This window comes from Carettochelys insculpta, chromosome 8 (assembly GCF_033958435.1).
Source record: "Carettochelys insculpta isolate YL-2023 chromosome 8, ASM3395843v1, whole genome shotgun sequence".
Classification (NCBI taxonomy): domain Eukaryota; kingdom Metazoa; phylum Chordata; order Testudines; family Carettochelyidae; genus Carettochelys; species Carettochelys insculpta.
Window position 1 is genome coordinate 44,758,049 of NC_134144.1, and position 16,954 is coordinate 44,775,002.

General features: G+C 41.6%; 1 protein-coding gene across 1 annotated transcript in view; it reads left to right on the forward strand.

Annotated features, from left to right (window-relative positions):
• Positions 1-16,954, forward strand: part of CCDC148 (coiled-coil domain containing 148) — a 113,989-nt gene that overhangs the window by 85,939 nt on the left and 11,096 nt on the right. The window contains exons 11-12 of the mRNA XM_075000982.1: positions 974-1,114; positions 14,243-14,361. Of these exons, the coding sequence (XP_074857083.1) occupies positions 974-1,114; positions 14,243-14,361 (260 nt within the window). The remainder of the gene's footprint in view (positions 1-973; positions 1,115-14,242; positions 14,362-16,954) is intronic.

Consider the following 16,954-nt stretch of genomic DNA (forward strand, 5'->3'; position numbering starts at 1 on the left):
ACATTCACCTTTGTGTGCTGCTTTTCCTTCCAGAGTCAATATTTGTAGGGGCTTGTGCCCCCTCTTGGACCAAGCTCGGGGATGGGGAGCAGTGCGCTAGGAGGGAGGAATGAATTAGTCCTCCTTCACTTTTTGCTCTCTCTGGCTCCTCTTGCTGTTTTCTTTGGTAGCCATCTGGTGTATCCAATTTTAAAATTCTACTACAGTATGGGCAGAACTGAGACTGGCTTCATGGCAGGTTGTTTGATCTGTTGATAATCACAGAGATGGCATGGCAAACCTGCTAAGCAAATTTGAGGGGCTCTGTGTGTTGTCCCACATTTCCCCTTTTGGGTTTCTGACTTTTCCACAAAATTAATAGGATACCAGTGATGTTATGAACTTTCCTGGAAAATTTGGAACTGATGAAACATACTGTTTGAAATTTTTCACATTACAGACCGACAAACAAAAATGATGTCAAGTTGAATGTAGGGCCTCGCTTTGCTTGGCCAATAGTAGTAGTTAGCAGTAGTGAGTGCTTTTTGTGGGTGGGGGGGGAGAACAAAAAACAAAACAACAAAAAAAACCCACTGGCAGTAGAGTAGTATTTAAAGCAGTACGTGGTGATTAATGAAATAAAAGTATGCATATCATATAAGATAAAGGCTAATATTTTTAAAGCACCTAAATTACGTAAGAGCCTCAACCCCATTTCCAAAAGTAACTTAGGCATTTGGGAGCCCAAGTATCATTGATAGTCTAACTTTCTGTGTGTGATTTTTTTCTTAAATAATACACGAATGGATGGAGAATGACTGACTTATTTACTAAGTGAAACTAACATTTATTAAATAATGTTACATCGCTGACTGAATCAGAAAACCTAACTGATAAATGGAGTCCTGTTTCTTCACTATATTGAATTCTCATGGCTACAGTGTTATACTTACCTGATGGACTGAACAAGAAGATTCTCAACTTTTTACTTCAGGTTTTACAGTGGAGAGCTCACCAGGAGGAGACAGCCAGACTGGAAGCTGCTATAGCTGCCAGAAGAAGAGAAAAGGAAGATGAAAAAGAAAAGATACAGAAAGAAAGAGAGATGATTCGGAGAGCAGAGGAAAAAGAAAAAGTACGTAAAATATGGTATCTTGATTAATTAACATTTAATTATTTTTAGAAGTTTTAATAATTTCAATCCTTTATATTATTACAGATAGTTGTTTTGGTACTAGTATAGAGATCAGCAAGGGTTTGGTGGAATTTTGCCAATACCCATTTCTGTTTCAAAGCTGTATGTATATGAACAGCTGTTGTTCTACTTTCTCATTTTCTGAAATGACATAGACATATACTCTATGGCTGCCACTCAGTCTCAAGAAAATCAGTGCAGAAACTACTGCATTTCTAACTGTCTGACAGATTTATGTGATCGAGTAATATGCCAAAGACCACTGAAGTACCAAAGCTGCAGCAAGATATGCTGCATTGCAGCAAATGAGCCTCACAACATATTGGCTACAATGTAGCACACTGCACTTAGAGGAACACAGGGAACTTACAAACAGGCTTCCAAGAACAGGTGCACATAAGTAGTAACTTTTATGACAGCAGGCGTGTATAGATCCACTTTTATAAACAGACATTTGACTGGGACATGTGTGCAGTGTTGTTGCCCTTTTGGTCCCAGGTTATTAGACAAGGTCCTATATTTTATTGGACCAGCTTCTGCTAATAACAGAGAGAAGCTTTTGAGTTTACATAGAACTCTTCTTCAAGTCTGGGAAATGTAGTTCTGAGTACCCCAAGGTGGAACAGATTTTTTTTTAAACAAAAAAGTGTCAAGTAGCACTTTAAAGACTAACAAAATAATTTATTAGGTGATGAGCTTTTGTGGGACAGACCCACTTCTTCAGACCATAGCCATACCACAACAGATTCAATATTTAATGCGCAGAGAACCAAAAACAGTAATCAAGGTGGACAAATCAGAAAAAAAATTATCAAGGTGAGCAAATCAGAGAGTAGAGGGGCGAGGGTGGGGTGTGTATCAAGAATTAGATTAAGCCAAGTATGCAAACGAGCCCCTATCGTGACCCAGAAAATTCCAATTTAGGTTCAAACCACTTGTTAATGTGTCAAATTTGAATATGAAAGAGAGTTCAGCAGCCTCTCTTTGAAGGGTGTTGTGAAAATTTCTCTTCAGTAACACGCAAACTCTTAAGTCATTAACAGAATGGCTCACTCCATGAAAATGCCAACTAACAGGTTTGTGAATCAGGAGTGTTGTTATGTCTGTTTTGTGCCCATTAACTCTTTATCTAAGAGAATTTGAAGTCTATCCAATATACAAAGCATCTGGGCATTGTTGGCACATGGTGGCATATATGATGTTAGTTGAGGAACATGAGAATGTGCCCATGATTCTGTGAATAACCTGGTTAGGTCCAGAAATGGTATCTCCAGAAAAGATCTTTATGATTTGGATGCATGGTATAGAGACTCTAGAAGAATTCCACATAGACTTTAACAATCTACACCCCACCATCAACTTATGCCTCAATTACTCCACACAAGAGATACATTTCCTGGACACTACAATACAAATCAAGGATGGCCTGATCAGTACCACTGTACTGGAAACCTACTGATAGCTATACTTACCTACACCCTTCTAGCTTCCATCCTACACACACAGCCATATTCATTGTTTACAGTCAAGCCCTTGGGTACAATCGTATTTGCTCTGATCCTACTGACAGAGACCAAAAACTACCAAATATTCATAAACGTGAATTACCCACCAGGAGAAATAAAAAAACAAAGCAACAGGGCCAGATGAATACCAGAGACCAGCTACTCCAAGATAAGCCCCAAAAAGCCAAGAATAGAGCACCACTGTTCATCAGCTAGTTGGTCAGCCTCCAACTCAAACCCACTGCAACAAATTATTAAAGACTTACAACCTATCCTTAATCCGGATGTCACACTCCAGAAGGCCCTAGGTGACAGGCCTGTTCTCTCCTACAGACAACCTCCCAACCTTATGAGGATTCTCACCAACAGTCACAGTCTATACTGCAGGAACACCAGTCCTGGGACTTTTCCATGCAACAAAGCCCACTGCCAGCTTTGTCCACATATCTATTCTGGTGATACCGTCACTGGACCTAACCAGGTTAGTCACAGAATCACAGGCACATTCTCATGTTCCTCAGCTAAGATCATATATGCCATCATGTGCCAACAATGCCCAGATGCTTTGTATTTTGGACACACTTCAAACTCTCTTAAACAAAGAGTTAATGGGCACAAAACAGACATAAAGCACTCCTGATCCACAAACCTGTCAGCCAGCACTTTATTGGAGTGAGCCATTCTGTTAATGACGTAAGAGTCTGCGTGTTACTGAAGAAAAATTTTCACAACACCTGTCAAAGAGAGGCTGCTGAACTCTGTTTCATATTCAAATTTGACACATTAACACATGGTTTGAACCGAGATTGGAATTTTCTGAGTCACTATAGGGGCTCGTTTGCATACTTGACTTAATCTAATTCTTGATCCCCCCACTCCACCCTTCTGCCCCTCTACTCTCTGATTTGCTCACCTTGATAATTTTTTTTCTGATTTGTCCACCTTGATTACTGTTTTTGGTTCTCTATGCCTTAAATATTGAGTCTGTTGTGGTATGGCTATGGTCTGAAGAAGTGGGTCTGTCCCACGACAGCTCACCTAATAAATTATTTTGTTAGTCTTTAAAGTGCTACTTGACTCTTTTTCGTTTTGATAGTATATAGACTAGCACGGCTTTCTCTCTGTTAGTATTCAACATGTAAGAAACTACATTTAAATTTTTTTTTAGCATACCTTCTTAACACATATTTCCAGGTAGAGTAGTCCATTAACACTTCTCAGTCAAGGATTTCCTTGAAGGAAACATGCACAGCACTTTCAAGAGATGTACCTAGGACCTCAAGTTCATAACTTCGCTAGACACTAAAAATCCTGGACTGAATAGAGGCCCTGGAATTATGGTTTATTATAACAATCTGTAATCCAAAAACAGCAAAAAGTCCTGTGGCACCTTATAGAGTAACAGATATTTTGGAGCATAAGGTTTTGTGGGCAAAGATGCGCTTTGTCAGATGCAAGCGGGTCTTTGGTGACGAAATGTTATGCTCCAAAATATCTTTTAGTCTATAAAGCGCCACAGGACTTCAGACTGTTTTTGAAGATACAGATTAACTCGGCTACCTCTCTGAATCTGTAATCCCGTTAACTTCCCCACATCCCTTCCCCATGACTGGAGAGGTGTTGATGGGCCAATTCATTTTGAATGGTCCCATGAAATATGTGTTAATTACTTAGGCTAAACAGTTTTATTCCACCTGGTATTTAACTGTAACTCCCCGGATATGTTTGCACTGGTGCTGGGCTCATGCCAGCTGACTCCAGCTCCCAAGGCTCTGGTTAGGGCTGTGTCATTGCTGTGTAGTTGTTCATGCTGGGGCCGCAGCCCAAACTATGGCACCCTCAGACCTCATTGCAGTGAAACAGGCTTTGTGCACACTGGCACTGAGCAACGAAGCTTTTGTCTTTCACAGGGAAAGCTCTCCTGCTGAGAAAACAAATGCTGCTTGTAGAGAGTGGAAGTTTTTGGTCTGCAAAAGTGCCAACAAACTGTGTTTACATTGCCTGACTTTTAGCGACACACCTTTATTGATATAGCCATGTCACTAAAAGCTATGTAGTACAGACGTACCCTTGCAAGTGGGCTGTGGGCTCAGAGTTCCTCCCCTCTCCTTGTGCTCCAGCCTTGCTCCTCTGCCTCGCAAGATTGGAGTGTCAGTGCTGGCTTCCTTCTTGGGAGGGGTGGGAAGAAAAAAGCCCTGAGCCTCACCAGTTCTGGCTCATGCGGGGGGCTGCCAGGGAGTGGGATGGGGTGAGGATGGGGGTCTGGCTGTGAAGTAGGGTGCTGGAGTGGGCTGCAGGTGAGACCTACAGTTCTGGCTCATGCGGAGAGCAAATGGCTCTGCATGTTGCCACTCCCCTCCCACAGCCAGGGGAACAGCAGTGCGCAGACATGCTGCCTGCATGCTTTGCTTGCTGCTCCCATTGGCCGCGATTCTGGAATTGCAGCCAGTAGGAGCAGCAGGAGGCCTGGGAATGCCTGGGAGTGGCAGGGAGGTGTGTGTGAAGTGATGTAAGTCCCCTCCATCCCTCTCATGCCCAGGCCCTGCACCCACATCCCCCTCTGGCTCCCCCCACTTGCAGAGGCCCTGCACCCCAGCCTGCTCTTGTACCCTCTTCCTGGCCATGCTCTGCACCCTCCCCCTAGCCAAACTCGCCACCCCCAGCCTGCTCTTACATCCTCCCTTGCTACTGCATCACCCCTCTCTTTTCCACCTCCCCCCCCACCAGATCATGCAGCTTCGCCCTGGTCACACACAGGGCCCTCCCTTGCTCCTGCATCCTTTTTCCTGGCCAGACACCCTAACCTCAGTCCATTGCTGCACTTTCCAGATCCCCAACTCTCGGCTCTCTCCTGCACCCTCCTTCCAGGTCAGACACCCCACCTGCAGCCCACTCCAGCACCCTACCTCACAGCCAGACCCCCATCCTCACCCCATCCCACTCCCTGGCAGCCCCCCTCCTACACAATGAGCCCCTCATTTTAGGCCTCACTCCAGAGCCTGAGTTGGGGAGCTCACAAAATCTACTAACCTCATGACCCCAAAAGAGTTAATCTGGCCCATGGGAAGCCCTGAACTTTGATCCTCCTGGCCTCCTCCTCTCCCATCCCCTCCCATGAGACTGGAGTGCCAGGGGAGTGAGGTATCTCAGTTGGGGGCCATATCAGTGAGTGTTGAGGGGGAAAGATTGGCCCCCACTAATTGTTTTTGTGTGGATCAGTTGCCCCTGACCCCAGAAAGATTCTCCACCTGTGTCATAAATAAAGAAAACATTGAAATCTTTTGTATTGGATATAAATAAATATTTTACTGCATCTAATGGCTCTATTTCGAAATAGGCTCTATTGTGTGCAGACACTCGATTTCAAAATACATGAGCGCTTTTTTAAAATGAATTTTGTGTGTAGCTGCACTATTTCAAAGTAACCTATTCCAGAATACCTCTTACAGAATAGCTTATTCAGGAATAACGCTGCTGTGTAGGCATAGGCTAATATATTTAGAGATAACCATGGGCATTTTGTCATCATGAGGTCTGCAGAAATGTTTGTCTTGAGTGTAGGGAGCCACGGGCCAAAAAGTTTGAAAACTACTGCCTTAGCCTAAGATTCCAGAGTCTGAGTCAGCTGAAAAAGGCCAACCACCATTGTCTAACTGTGGTGTGAACATATCCTCTGAGTAACATTTCCTAAGAACTGAAGAAGAGCTTCATGTAAACTGGACAGCTTCTCTCTCTCCAATAAAAACTGGTTCAGTGTATAATATTACCTCACCTACCTTGCCTATTTATTGGGAAATAACATTGTTCTAAATAAAGTCTAAACATACTTTGTGGAAAAACTTTGAAGAATAAGATTGTTACTACTTATAGAAAAATCTGCTTATGTGTCACATACTAGCTATACTTCTCCCCATTAGCTTTTATTATTAATGTAATTTATACAAAACAGGAACCTTTCAATTTTGAGAATTTACCTGTATTTTACTTGTTCCTTATTTTGAAATCTTAAACTCAAAGACTAACAGTCACAATTAGTTTCTGTGGAATTTGTTATATTAAAAATGCATAATTATTATTTCAGATCAGTAATAAACAGCTGGAACAGATGAATGTTTATGGGTTGATCCTGCATGCACTTCAGCAGATGAATAACTTTACTCATGAATCAGAGAGGTAGCCATGTTAGTCTGTAGCTTTGAGAACAACAAGAAGGCTTGTGGCACCTTATAGATGAACAGATATTTTGGAGCATAAGCTTTCATGGGCAAAGACCCGCTTCATCAGATACATGAGTGCGGAGTGGTTTCAGAGGGGTGTTTAAAGAGTGCGGTCCCAGTAAAAGGGAGGGCCAGAGCTGACATGGTCTCTTCAGCAAGGTGGAAATGGCCCAGTGTCAATAGTACTTCTCAAAAGAGGAAAAAACAAGTCAGATCAGACAGAGGATGTGAGCCTTTGTCAGAGTCTAATGGGGAGATATTAACACCCAGAGCAGAGAAGCTGCCTTTGTAAGCTGCGAGCCACTCCCAGTCTCTGTTTAATCCTGTGCAGATAAGCAGTGGTCACATAAATACCACCCTATACCGAAAACCCACAGACCGCTATGTTTATCTCCACGCCTCCAACTTCCATATAGGGCATACTACACGATCCATTGTTTACAGCCAGGCACTAAGGTACAACCGTATTTGCTCTGATCCATCAGACAGAGACAACCATCTACAAGACAACCATCTACAAGACCTTTACCAAGCTTTCCTCAAACTACAATACCCACCTAAGGAAGTGAGGAAACAGATTGATAGAGCCAGACCGGTACCCAGAAGCCACCTACTACAAGACAGGCCTTGCAAGGAAAACAAGAGAACACTAGTGACCATCACATACAGCCCCCACCTAAGGCCTCTCCAGCGCATCATCAGTTATCTGCAACCCATCCTGAACAATGATCTTTCACTCTCACAGACCTTGGGAGGCAGGCCTGTCCTCGCCTACAGACAGCCTGCCAACCTTAAACAAATCCTCACCAGCCACTACAAATCACAAACCAGTGACTCTAGGCCTGGAACCAACCCCTGCAACAGTCCTCTCTGCCAACTCTGCTCACATATTTACACCAGTGACATCATCACAGGACCTAACACCAACTATACCATCAGGGGCTCCTTTACCTGCACATCTACTAATATAATATATGCCATATGTGTCAGCAATGCCCCACTGCAATTTCAATTGGCCAAACTGGACAGTCTCTCTGTAAAAGAATAAATGGACATAAATCAGACATTGGGAACAGTAATGTACAGAAGCCTGTGGAAGAACAGTTTAATCTCCCTGGACAGTCAGGCTACGTCTACATGTGCCCCAAACTTCGAAATGGCCATGCAAATGGCCATTTTGAAGTTTACTAATGAAGCGCTGAAATGCATATTCAGCGCTTCATTAACATGCGGGCAGCTGTGGCACTTCGAAATTGATGTGGCTCGTCGCCACACGGCTCATCCAGACGGGGCTCCTTTTTGAAAGGACCCCGCCTACTTCGAAGTCCCCTTATTCCCATGAGCTCATGGGAATAAGGGGACTTCGAAGTAGCCGGGGTCCTTTCGAAAAGGAGCCCCGTCTCGATGAGCTGCGCGGCGACGAGCCGCGTCAATTTCAAAGTGCTGTGGCCACCCGCATGCTAATGAAGCGCTGAATATGCATTTCAGCGTTTCATTAGTAAACTTCAAAATGGCCATTTGCGTGGCCATTTTGAAGTTTGGGTCTCGTGTAGACACGGCCTCAGTAGCAGATTTAAGGGTAACAGTCCTGAAAAAAAGAGATTTCAAAAATCAAATGGAGAGAGAAATCTCTGAACTGCAATTTATTTGCAAATTTGACTCCATCAACCAAGGATTAAACAGAGACTGGGAGTGGCCCACAGCTTACAAAGGCAGCTTCTCTGCTCTGGGTGTTAATATCTCCCCATTAGCTGCTGACAAAGGCTCACATCCCCCATCTGATCTGACTTGTTTTTTCCTCTTTTGATAAGTACTATTGATACTGGGCCATTTCCACCCTGCTGAATAGATCTTGGAAGCTCTGACCCTCCATTTTACTGAGACCCCACTCTTTAAATACCCCTCTGAAACCACACACCCCACTCGTGCATCAGATGAAGCGGGTCTTTGCCCACTAAAGCTTATGCTCCAAAATATCTTTTAGTCTATAAGGTGCCACAAGACTTCTTGTTTTACTCATGAAAATTGTCTCATTAATTTATGTGAGACTAGTGGTGTTGATGTGTTTGCAGGATTGGGCCGCTGAAGAGCAGGTTTTTACGTATACATTTCATGGAAGCAAAGAGTTAAAGGTGTGTGTTGGCGGGGGAATGAATAGAATCAGACAGAGAGAATGGTTTCAAAATTGAATATTTTTATGATGCATATTTGAAGGATTTCATTTAGTCAAGGTACTCCAGCCCACAAATTAACAGTTGATCAGCCAGTGGAGAATTCTGTGGAATTCTTCAGAGACTTTACCAATCTGTACCCCACCATCAACTTCATCTTTGACCACTCCAACAAGAGATGCATTTCCTGGACACTACACTACAAATCACTGATGGCCAGAGTCTACAGAGAGAATGTTTGGAACTAATATTTGTATTCAAATTCGATACATTAACACTTGATTTGAACAGGGACAGCAATTACCTGACCCATTGTAAGGACTCTTTCACACAGTTGGATGTTTGACCAAACACTTAACTTCCCCCACCCCTCACCCTCCTCTTTCTGCTCTTCTATCTGATTTGCCAACCTTGATAACAATTTTTCTGATTGTCAACCCTGATAACAATTTTTTGACCTCTGTGCTTTATATATTGAATCTGTTCTGGTAAGGCTGTAGATCTGAAGAAGTGGGTCTGTCCCACGAAAGCTCATCACCTAATAAATTATTTTGTTAGTCTTTAAAGTGCTACTGGACCGCTTTTTTTGTTTTGATAGAATACAGATTAATATGCCTAGCTCTCTGTTACTATTCAACATTAATGGGAATGACAGTAAGCTCTGTTCCTGCCCCCTCTAAGAGTGTGACTCGGGGAGTTAGGCTGCAGAAAAGCCTTTTTCTTCTCTTCCTTGATGTTTGAAGTCCACTCTCTTTCAGGCCATCTGTCCATATTGCAGTAGTGTTCTGGAAAACAAGATTTGTTAAAACAAAAGGGAATATGGCAGTAAAGCAAAATAATGGTTTATGAAGTTGAGCAATATAGGGATCCTTTAGCTTAGTTACAGATAAAAGAAAACCTAAGTCTTTAGAAGGTCATCTTATCAAATCCTCTTTAGGCCTGACAAAGCCTTTCCCTATTGTGCCCCAAGAAATTTCCCCTTATCTCTTATTTACAATTAATTATCATGTCTGTGTGACCATACCAACAATTCCACACAGGAGTATTTGAACAAGAGTGCTGTCTAAAGAAACTGCTAATCTTGCGTAAAGCCATACAGGCTTTACTCTGGGAGGTTTCCACACTTTCCTATCTCCAAGAGCACCCTGATCTTTACTTTCACCAGTTGAAGTGATGATGAATTTAATTTGCATGGCCATAATTCTTTGCAGGGTTAGGTCATGCCCACATACAGGATGTATCTAGTTTCCTTTCTACCTGTCTCAATTTCATCATGATCAAAACAAAAAGTAGTCAAGTAGTACTTTAAAGACTAGCAAAATAGTTTATTAGGTGAGCTTTTGTGAGACAGACCCACTTCTTCAGACCATAGCCAGACCAGAACAGACTCAATATTTAAGACACAGAGAACCAAAAACAGTAAGCAAGGAGGACAAATCAGAAAAAGATAATCAAGGTGAGCAAATCAGAGAGTGGAGGGGTGGGGGGGAAGATCAAGAATTAGATTGAGCCAAGTATGCAGACGAGCCCCTATAGTGACTCAGAAAGTTCCCATCATGAATTTTGCAATTACATTAAATGTAAATTATTGCCCGACTCTGTTCCCTCTGTCATACTATGTCATATTTAGTCAGTCTTCAAAGTGCTACTGGACTGCTTTTTTGTTTTGATACTATGTCTAAAAATAGAATGAATGCAATGACTGAAGAGACTGGCATGTAGTTAGTATAACAAGGAGACAAAAGCACTTGAAAAAATATTTTTCTTCTTGTCTCATATCCCGTAAGTTTGTCTTTTTTCATTCTGAGAAATTATTTTCAATTGTGGTTATGAAGTCATATTTATAAGCATGTAAAATATGCACTTGAACAAAATCCTGGTCCTGTTGAAATCCATGTACGTTTTACCTTTGACTTGAATGAGACAGGATTAGATGTACACTGTGCAGGCATGTTCTAGTGATTTTCTGTTTAGACATTTTAATCATGTATCAAAAATGTACAAGAGGAATTTTTCAAGATTCTCTGTACTGCATGGTTACTGCATTTTTTCATATTGGCTCTGGCAGATGTTTTCTAATATGTTCCCAGAGGCTATGTTGTTATTGCTTGTAGGTACTGGTTTAGTCTTTTCAAATCACAGACTTCTGCTGACATAATTGTTGGTCATAGGTATGAAGAGGCAAGAACCATGACTTACATAATGTGCCAAAAATGCTCCTAGCATAGACCCAAAGCATGATTTATACCAATTTATTTTGCTCTGGAGAAATGCTTTTTACTAACATAGTACATTTGTGTTGCATTAACTGACATTTCAGGGGTTATCTGAGAAATTGTCTTTACTGGTGGCCTTGGCTATCTAGTTTTTATTTTCTCCCCTGTCACAGGAGGAGTGGTTGAGTCACTGGGTAGGTTGCATCACATATTTAATTACAATCTAGTTTGTCTTTGTTTTTATTTGAAGATTTTCAGCAGTCTATCTGTATGTTTTAGTTTGTTCTTCCTATCTGTCTTTTCTTAGGCTGTGTTGCTTGATGGTAGGAGAACATAAAACCACAGAGGAACAAAAAAAGAGGCAGGTGGGGGCAGGCATTCAGTTGTCACTGTCAGCATCATTTTTAAGTACAGATGGACCTCTTTAATCTGGCAGACTCCAGAATTGACCAGGACCAGATGAGAGAATTTACCAGACATTGGGACATCAATGTTTTCTAGCACATTACCAACACTTCCATTGCTTACTGAGATTTTAGAAGTGATTTAGGGGTAAATTACAGCTGAATAACAGCACAGAACAAAAAAGCAGCCATGTAGCACTTTAAAGACTAACAAAATACATTATTAGGTGATGAACTTTCGTGGAGCAGACCCACTTGTTCAGATCAGGAGATAGAACACAGAGCCAGGACTGGTGGCTGGAAACAAACTTTATGGAACCACAGGAAACTTGGCCTCCCCCATGATAAGTGGTCATCCAACTACCTGAAATCATGCTGGATTATGGATGTTGCCAAATGACAGAGTTCTGGTTAGACAGCTTCAAAATGTATAGAACAATCTTCACCACCAGGAACCAAACACAGCTAAACAAAATACTTTACCATTTATACCAAATAGAGCACACACACTATTTGATGGTATTGATATCCTGTGTTGCAGTTCAGTGTCCTGGAGGGATGCTTCTTTCAATGTTCATTGTATCTGATTTTGCACAGCAGCAAAAAAGTTTATGATCCACAAAGTTCTAAGATATGTCTGCATACTCCACAGATTGCACTGCTACTGGCACACTGAATATTCCCACAAAAAGGAGAATGGGCAATATGCTATTAAATCTATATATCCTATTTTTGACACTTTCACTACAGTGCTGTATTGTTCAGTGTTGCCATACAGTGTGCTGTCCCAGGGTATTTGACTAGGACAAAATAATAACTTCCAGAGTTACTAAATGCTGTTCAAAGCAGCCACTGGGTGAGGTAATATCTTTGATTGGACAAACTTCTGTTGGTGACAAAGACAAGCTTTTGAGCTTCTACAGAGCTTGTCTTCTGTAAGGAGCATATGCTAATTTTCTTCACCATTGAAATTCCAGTTCTGTACCTAAATTTGCAATACTGTTGTCTGTTGCTTTCATCTTTATTTGGCGTTACCAGTCAGGCCAAAAGCAGTATCAGTGAGGACATGTCTGACTCTAAGAATCTGCAGAAAGCCCATCCACCTTCTTTTGTTATTTCCTGGGATGTCTGCATTTTGTAATTGCTGTAGTTGAATAGAACTGATGAAAAGGGCTATAATAACTATAAAAATTATACACTGGTAGTTGTGTCATAGCTCTCACCCTATATTCCTTGTTTCTTCCCTGGAGGACTGCCACTTGGAACTAATCTCAATACAAACTGGAAATGAAGTGCTCTGATGGCCATGTATTTTGTTTTCTTGCTGCCTGGTAGAGTGAGCAATAATGGCGTCCGTAGTTGCTGTTATTGGAGAGGATGGAAAAAGAAAGAACTACAGGAAATATACCAGTTAGGAATTTTTGTGTTAATGCATTGGAGTTCCACAAAATTCTTCAGCTCCTACTAAATCACTGGTTCCCAAACTTTTCAGCACCATGCTCTCCTTTTGATTTTTGAGAAACCTTCACACCCCCTCGCCCCCTCTTATTTGCCATCATGCAATCCCCCTTTTAACAAAAAAATTCAATTTTTAATATACAATAAACATAAAAACTTGATATGAAAATGTTATTTAAAATTAAAATTAAACACAAATAGTTTTCCTTGGCCCCGGCAGGTGGCTGGTGCAGCCCCACCTGGCCAGCTGATAGAGCTGCCTGCACCAGCCACCTGCCCACCTGAGACCTGTGCTGCCAGAGCCACCTGCCCAAGCCCCACACCGCTGAGTCCAGCCATCCGCTCACCCACCAGCTGCTTGCCCCAGCTGTGGGCCAGCCACCCGAGCTGCCTGCCCAAGCCCCACGCTGCCCGTGCCAGCCAGCCACCCACCCACCAGCCTGAGCCACCTGAGCCCTGCGATGCTGGGGGCCAGCCGCCCAAGCCCCATGAATCCTGCAAGCTCGCAGGCTGCCTGAGCCCCATAAGCCGCCCGCCCGCACCCCTCCCCTTCCACAAAGCCAGGTATCACCAGCTCCCCTGCTGTTACTCCATCCCGATTCCCTTACCTGAGCCAGGCACCCCAGCCCCATATCTAATCCCATCCTCCTCCTCCCCCTCCCAACCCACACTCACTCAGATTTGCATATGGGTTTTCGCTGGCTGTCTGGTTTTTATAGCATCAGCATCTGGTCACCCATGTAAAATGGCAGGGGCTGAGAGCCAGAAGCAAAGGCCAGCTCTTTCTTTGGGTGGGAGGAATAATGGGGGGGGGGAGCTGGGTCACCTCACGCCCCCCCGGAATTTCTTCATATCCCCCATTTTTGGAAACTGTGTACTAAATCTTAGAACTAATTTCTGCAGCTTCCCATTTACAGTGTAGATTGTTAATGTTTCTTATCAACATAGGCAAATATACTACTCCTAAAATGTACATATTATTACAAAATCCAAGATGTCAGGTTTTCCCTGACATGTTCCTAGCTCTGCTGGCCTGTATCATCATTTATAAGTGTTTTGCTTTTTTAATCTGTATATTTCATTCATACAAATTCCAGGTGAGAAAATATTGGGCAGAAAAACAACACAAGTGGCAAGAAATGGAAGAGAAAGATCTACAGCGTCTGGCAGAACTGAAGAAATTTATGATTGAACAAGCAACTAAAGATAAAGAAAGGTATTCAAACAAACAAACAAACAAACTCCGAAAAGCAAATAGGCGATCATCAGTGCCACTAGGCTGCTTTTTTGTTTTTTAGGCAAGAAAGCGTAACTCTTCCTGATGTGATTTGTTTAATTGCCTCTAATTTAGGATAAATTGATTGGTTTTTTTTCCTTTAAAATTTTCTGTTATGCAATGACGCCCCTTCTTTCATACAGTTACAAGTGGGAAATAGAACCCAATAGCAACATAGTTCCCTGGACCAATTTGTAAAAACAACAAGAAGTCCTGTGGTACCTTATAGACTGACAGGTATTTTGGAACATAAACCTCTGTGGGCAAAGGCCCACTTCATCAGATGCAAAACACTCAAAAATACTATTACTGTTGAAAATTTAGACATAGTATTTACATACGTAACATTGTATTTACAATATGATTCTTGATGTTTATTGTGTTCCTATATAATAATATGTCATGCCTAAGAAGGGTTTCAGTAGATCTGGGAAAATTCCCCCACCCAAAGAGGAATATTGTAGAATTTTCAGCATAGAGAAAACTGAAAATCTTGGTTTTAGTTTCCCCACAAATTTGGAATCAATACAGTTCAAACACAGAAGAGGCAAAAACGTCTGACATGCATTGCAATTTATTACTTTGATATGAAAGGCAACTCTGCTCTAAGGATTGGGGTTCTCTGTGGACCAGGGGTCTGGTCCATTTTCCAGAATGGGAAGAAAGCCAGGAACCATTTTAAAAACCAGGCTATTTATTCAAAAATCCTTTCTTTGTCTGGTGGGGCCTGGGGAATTCAATTGGATTTAGTATATTCTCACCTTTCAGGGGTCTGGCATCTCTGGAGATGCTAAAACCTGAGTGAATTTGTCCAATCATGCCCTCACTCCTGCTATTCTCCTATTTATCCTTCCCGTGAAAATTCAAACAATTTCACAATAAAATTCAAGTGCATTTCAATACAATGAACTCTAAAAATGTTTAGTTAGACCATACTGAATTAGTTTTATTTCAATAAATTTCGTTCCAGATGTTTACAAAACAAAAAAGTGGTCATGTGACAGTTTAAAGAATAACAGAATAATTTGTGAGGTGATGAGCTTTCATGGGGCAGACCCACTTCTTGTCAGACTGTCATAGTATGAGTCTGTTCTGTCCTCTGTTCCACATCCTCACTGTTACATATATTTATTTGTGACCTCTTTAACATACTTGCGGTGGCATTTCATTTAACTCACTACACTTAAGCCATTAATCTTGTACTTTACCTAAGGCCATGAATGTTTGGGACTGAGATCCAGTTGAAATTACTGCCTGTGCCTGAGGCTATGTAAGGGTCAAGGGCAGAGACTGTATTCTGTTTTGCAGCAATAGTTAAAAAACAGAGAAAAACAAGGTGGGTATATTGAAACTGTTGTTTTAATTCTGTGCCATAAGAAGACCCTTCTACAATGGGGTGATCTGGCAATGGCAGCTGTGTCAATGATACAGCCTCATTCCAGTGATTGTGTGGTGTGAAACAGTCACATAATACACCAGAATCTAGTCTTTGTATTAATGAGCAATCTACTATCCATTAAAAAGATATATAAGCAGAGCATGAGTTACTTTCTAATGTGGTTTTAAAAGCTATAGCTATTTGATTGTACAACATCATACAATAGCAGAGGATTAAGTTATTAACTTATATAAAATAAACAAATGACACAATTCAGTTAAGAAATAATAGCAATAAGATTATCAATCAAAAGTAAGTAAATGTTCACCTTTACGTTTGCCAGACTTGTCATATTAGACAAAATAAAACAGTGTAAGGAAAGGAAAAACTACTTACTGTTTACTTATTGTTTGTTGAGAATACTCATTCTTTGTGATTGCATAGTGCCTTTCATCTTCAGACTTCTTCATAAACAATAATCAAAGAAAGAAAGAGAAATGTTACTGTTATTATGTACTGTAGTGCTGCATATGTGATGTGTGGTTCTCTATAGTATGTCAAGCTAAAATGAAATCCATGCCCCAATGAGCTCACAATCAAGTGTCGCTACTGTGAAGACATAGGTATGTTCTTAATTACAGGCAGCAGTAGTCCCAGAGTCTTTGTAGAATTGGACTTTAAAAAACTAAATAGGGGGACGATATAAAGCAATTCAATATTAGACACAACACAGCAAGTGGTATGTTGAATAGTGATGTAGCATTTTAAAGACTAACACAACAATTTATAAGGTGAGCTTTTGTGGGACAGACCCACTTCTTCAGAAAACACATTTGATTTTGGGAAGAAGGGGCTTTTGAAATCCAGGGAGTCCTTTTGAAGGCCCCCATCTATACCAGTGGCGTACATTTCAAAAGCAGCACTTTCGAAACACACGGCTGCCATTATGCTAATGAGACACCACATATGCATGGCAGCGCCTCATTAGCATCTGCCAAAGTGGCTCATTAGCATCCCCCTTTTGAAAAGGGGGTACTAGTGTAGCCATGGCCATTGAGAGGGAGAAGGGCTAGATAGGTCTCTTTCAACTCAAACATGGATCACCCAGCCACTGTGTTAAAACTACATTCTAGAGCAGCGGTTCACAAACTTTTT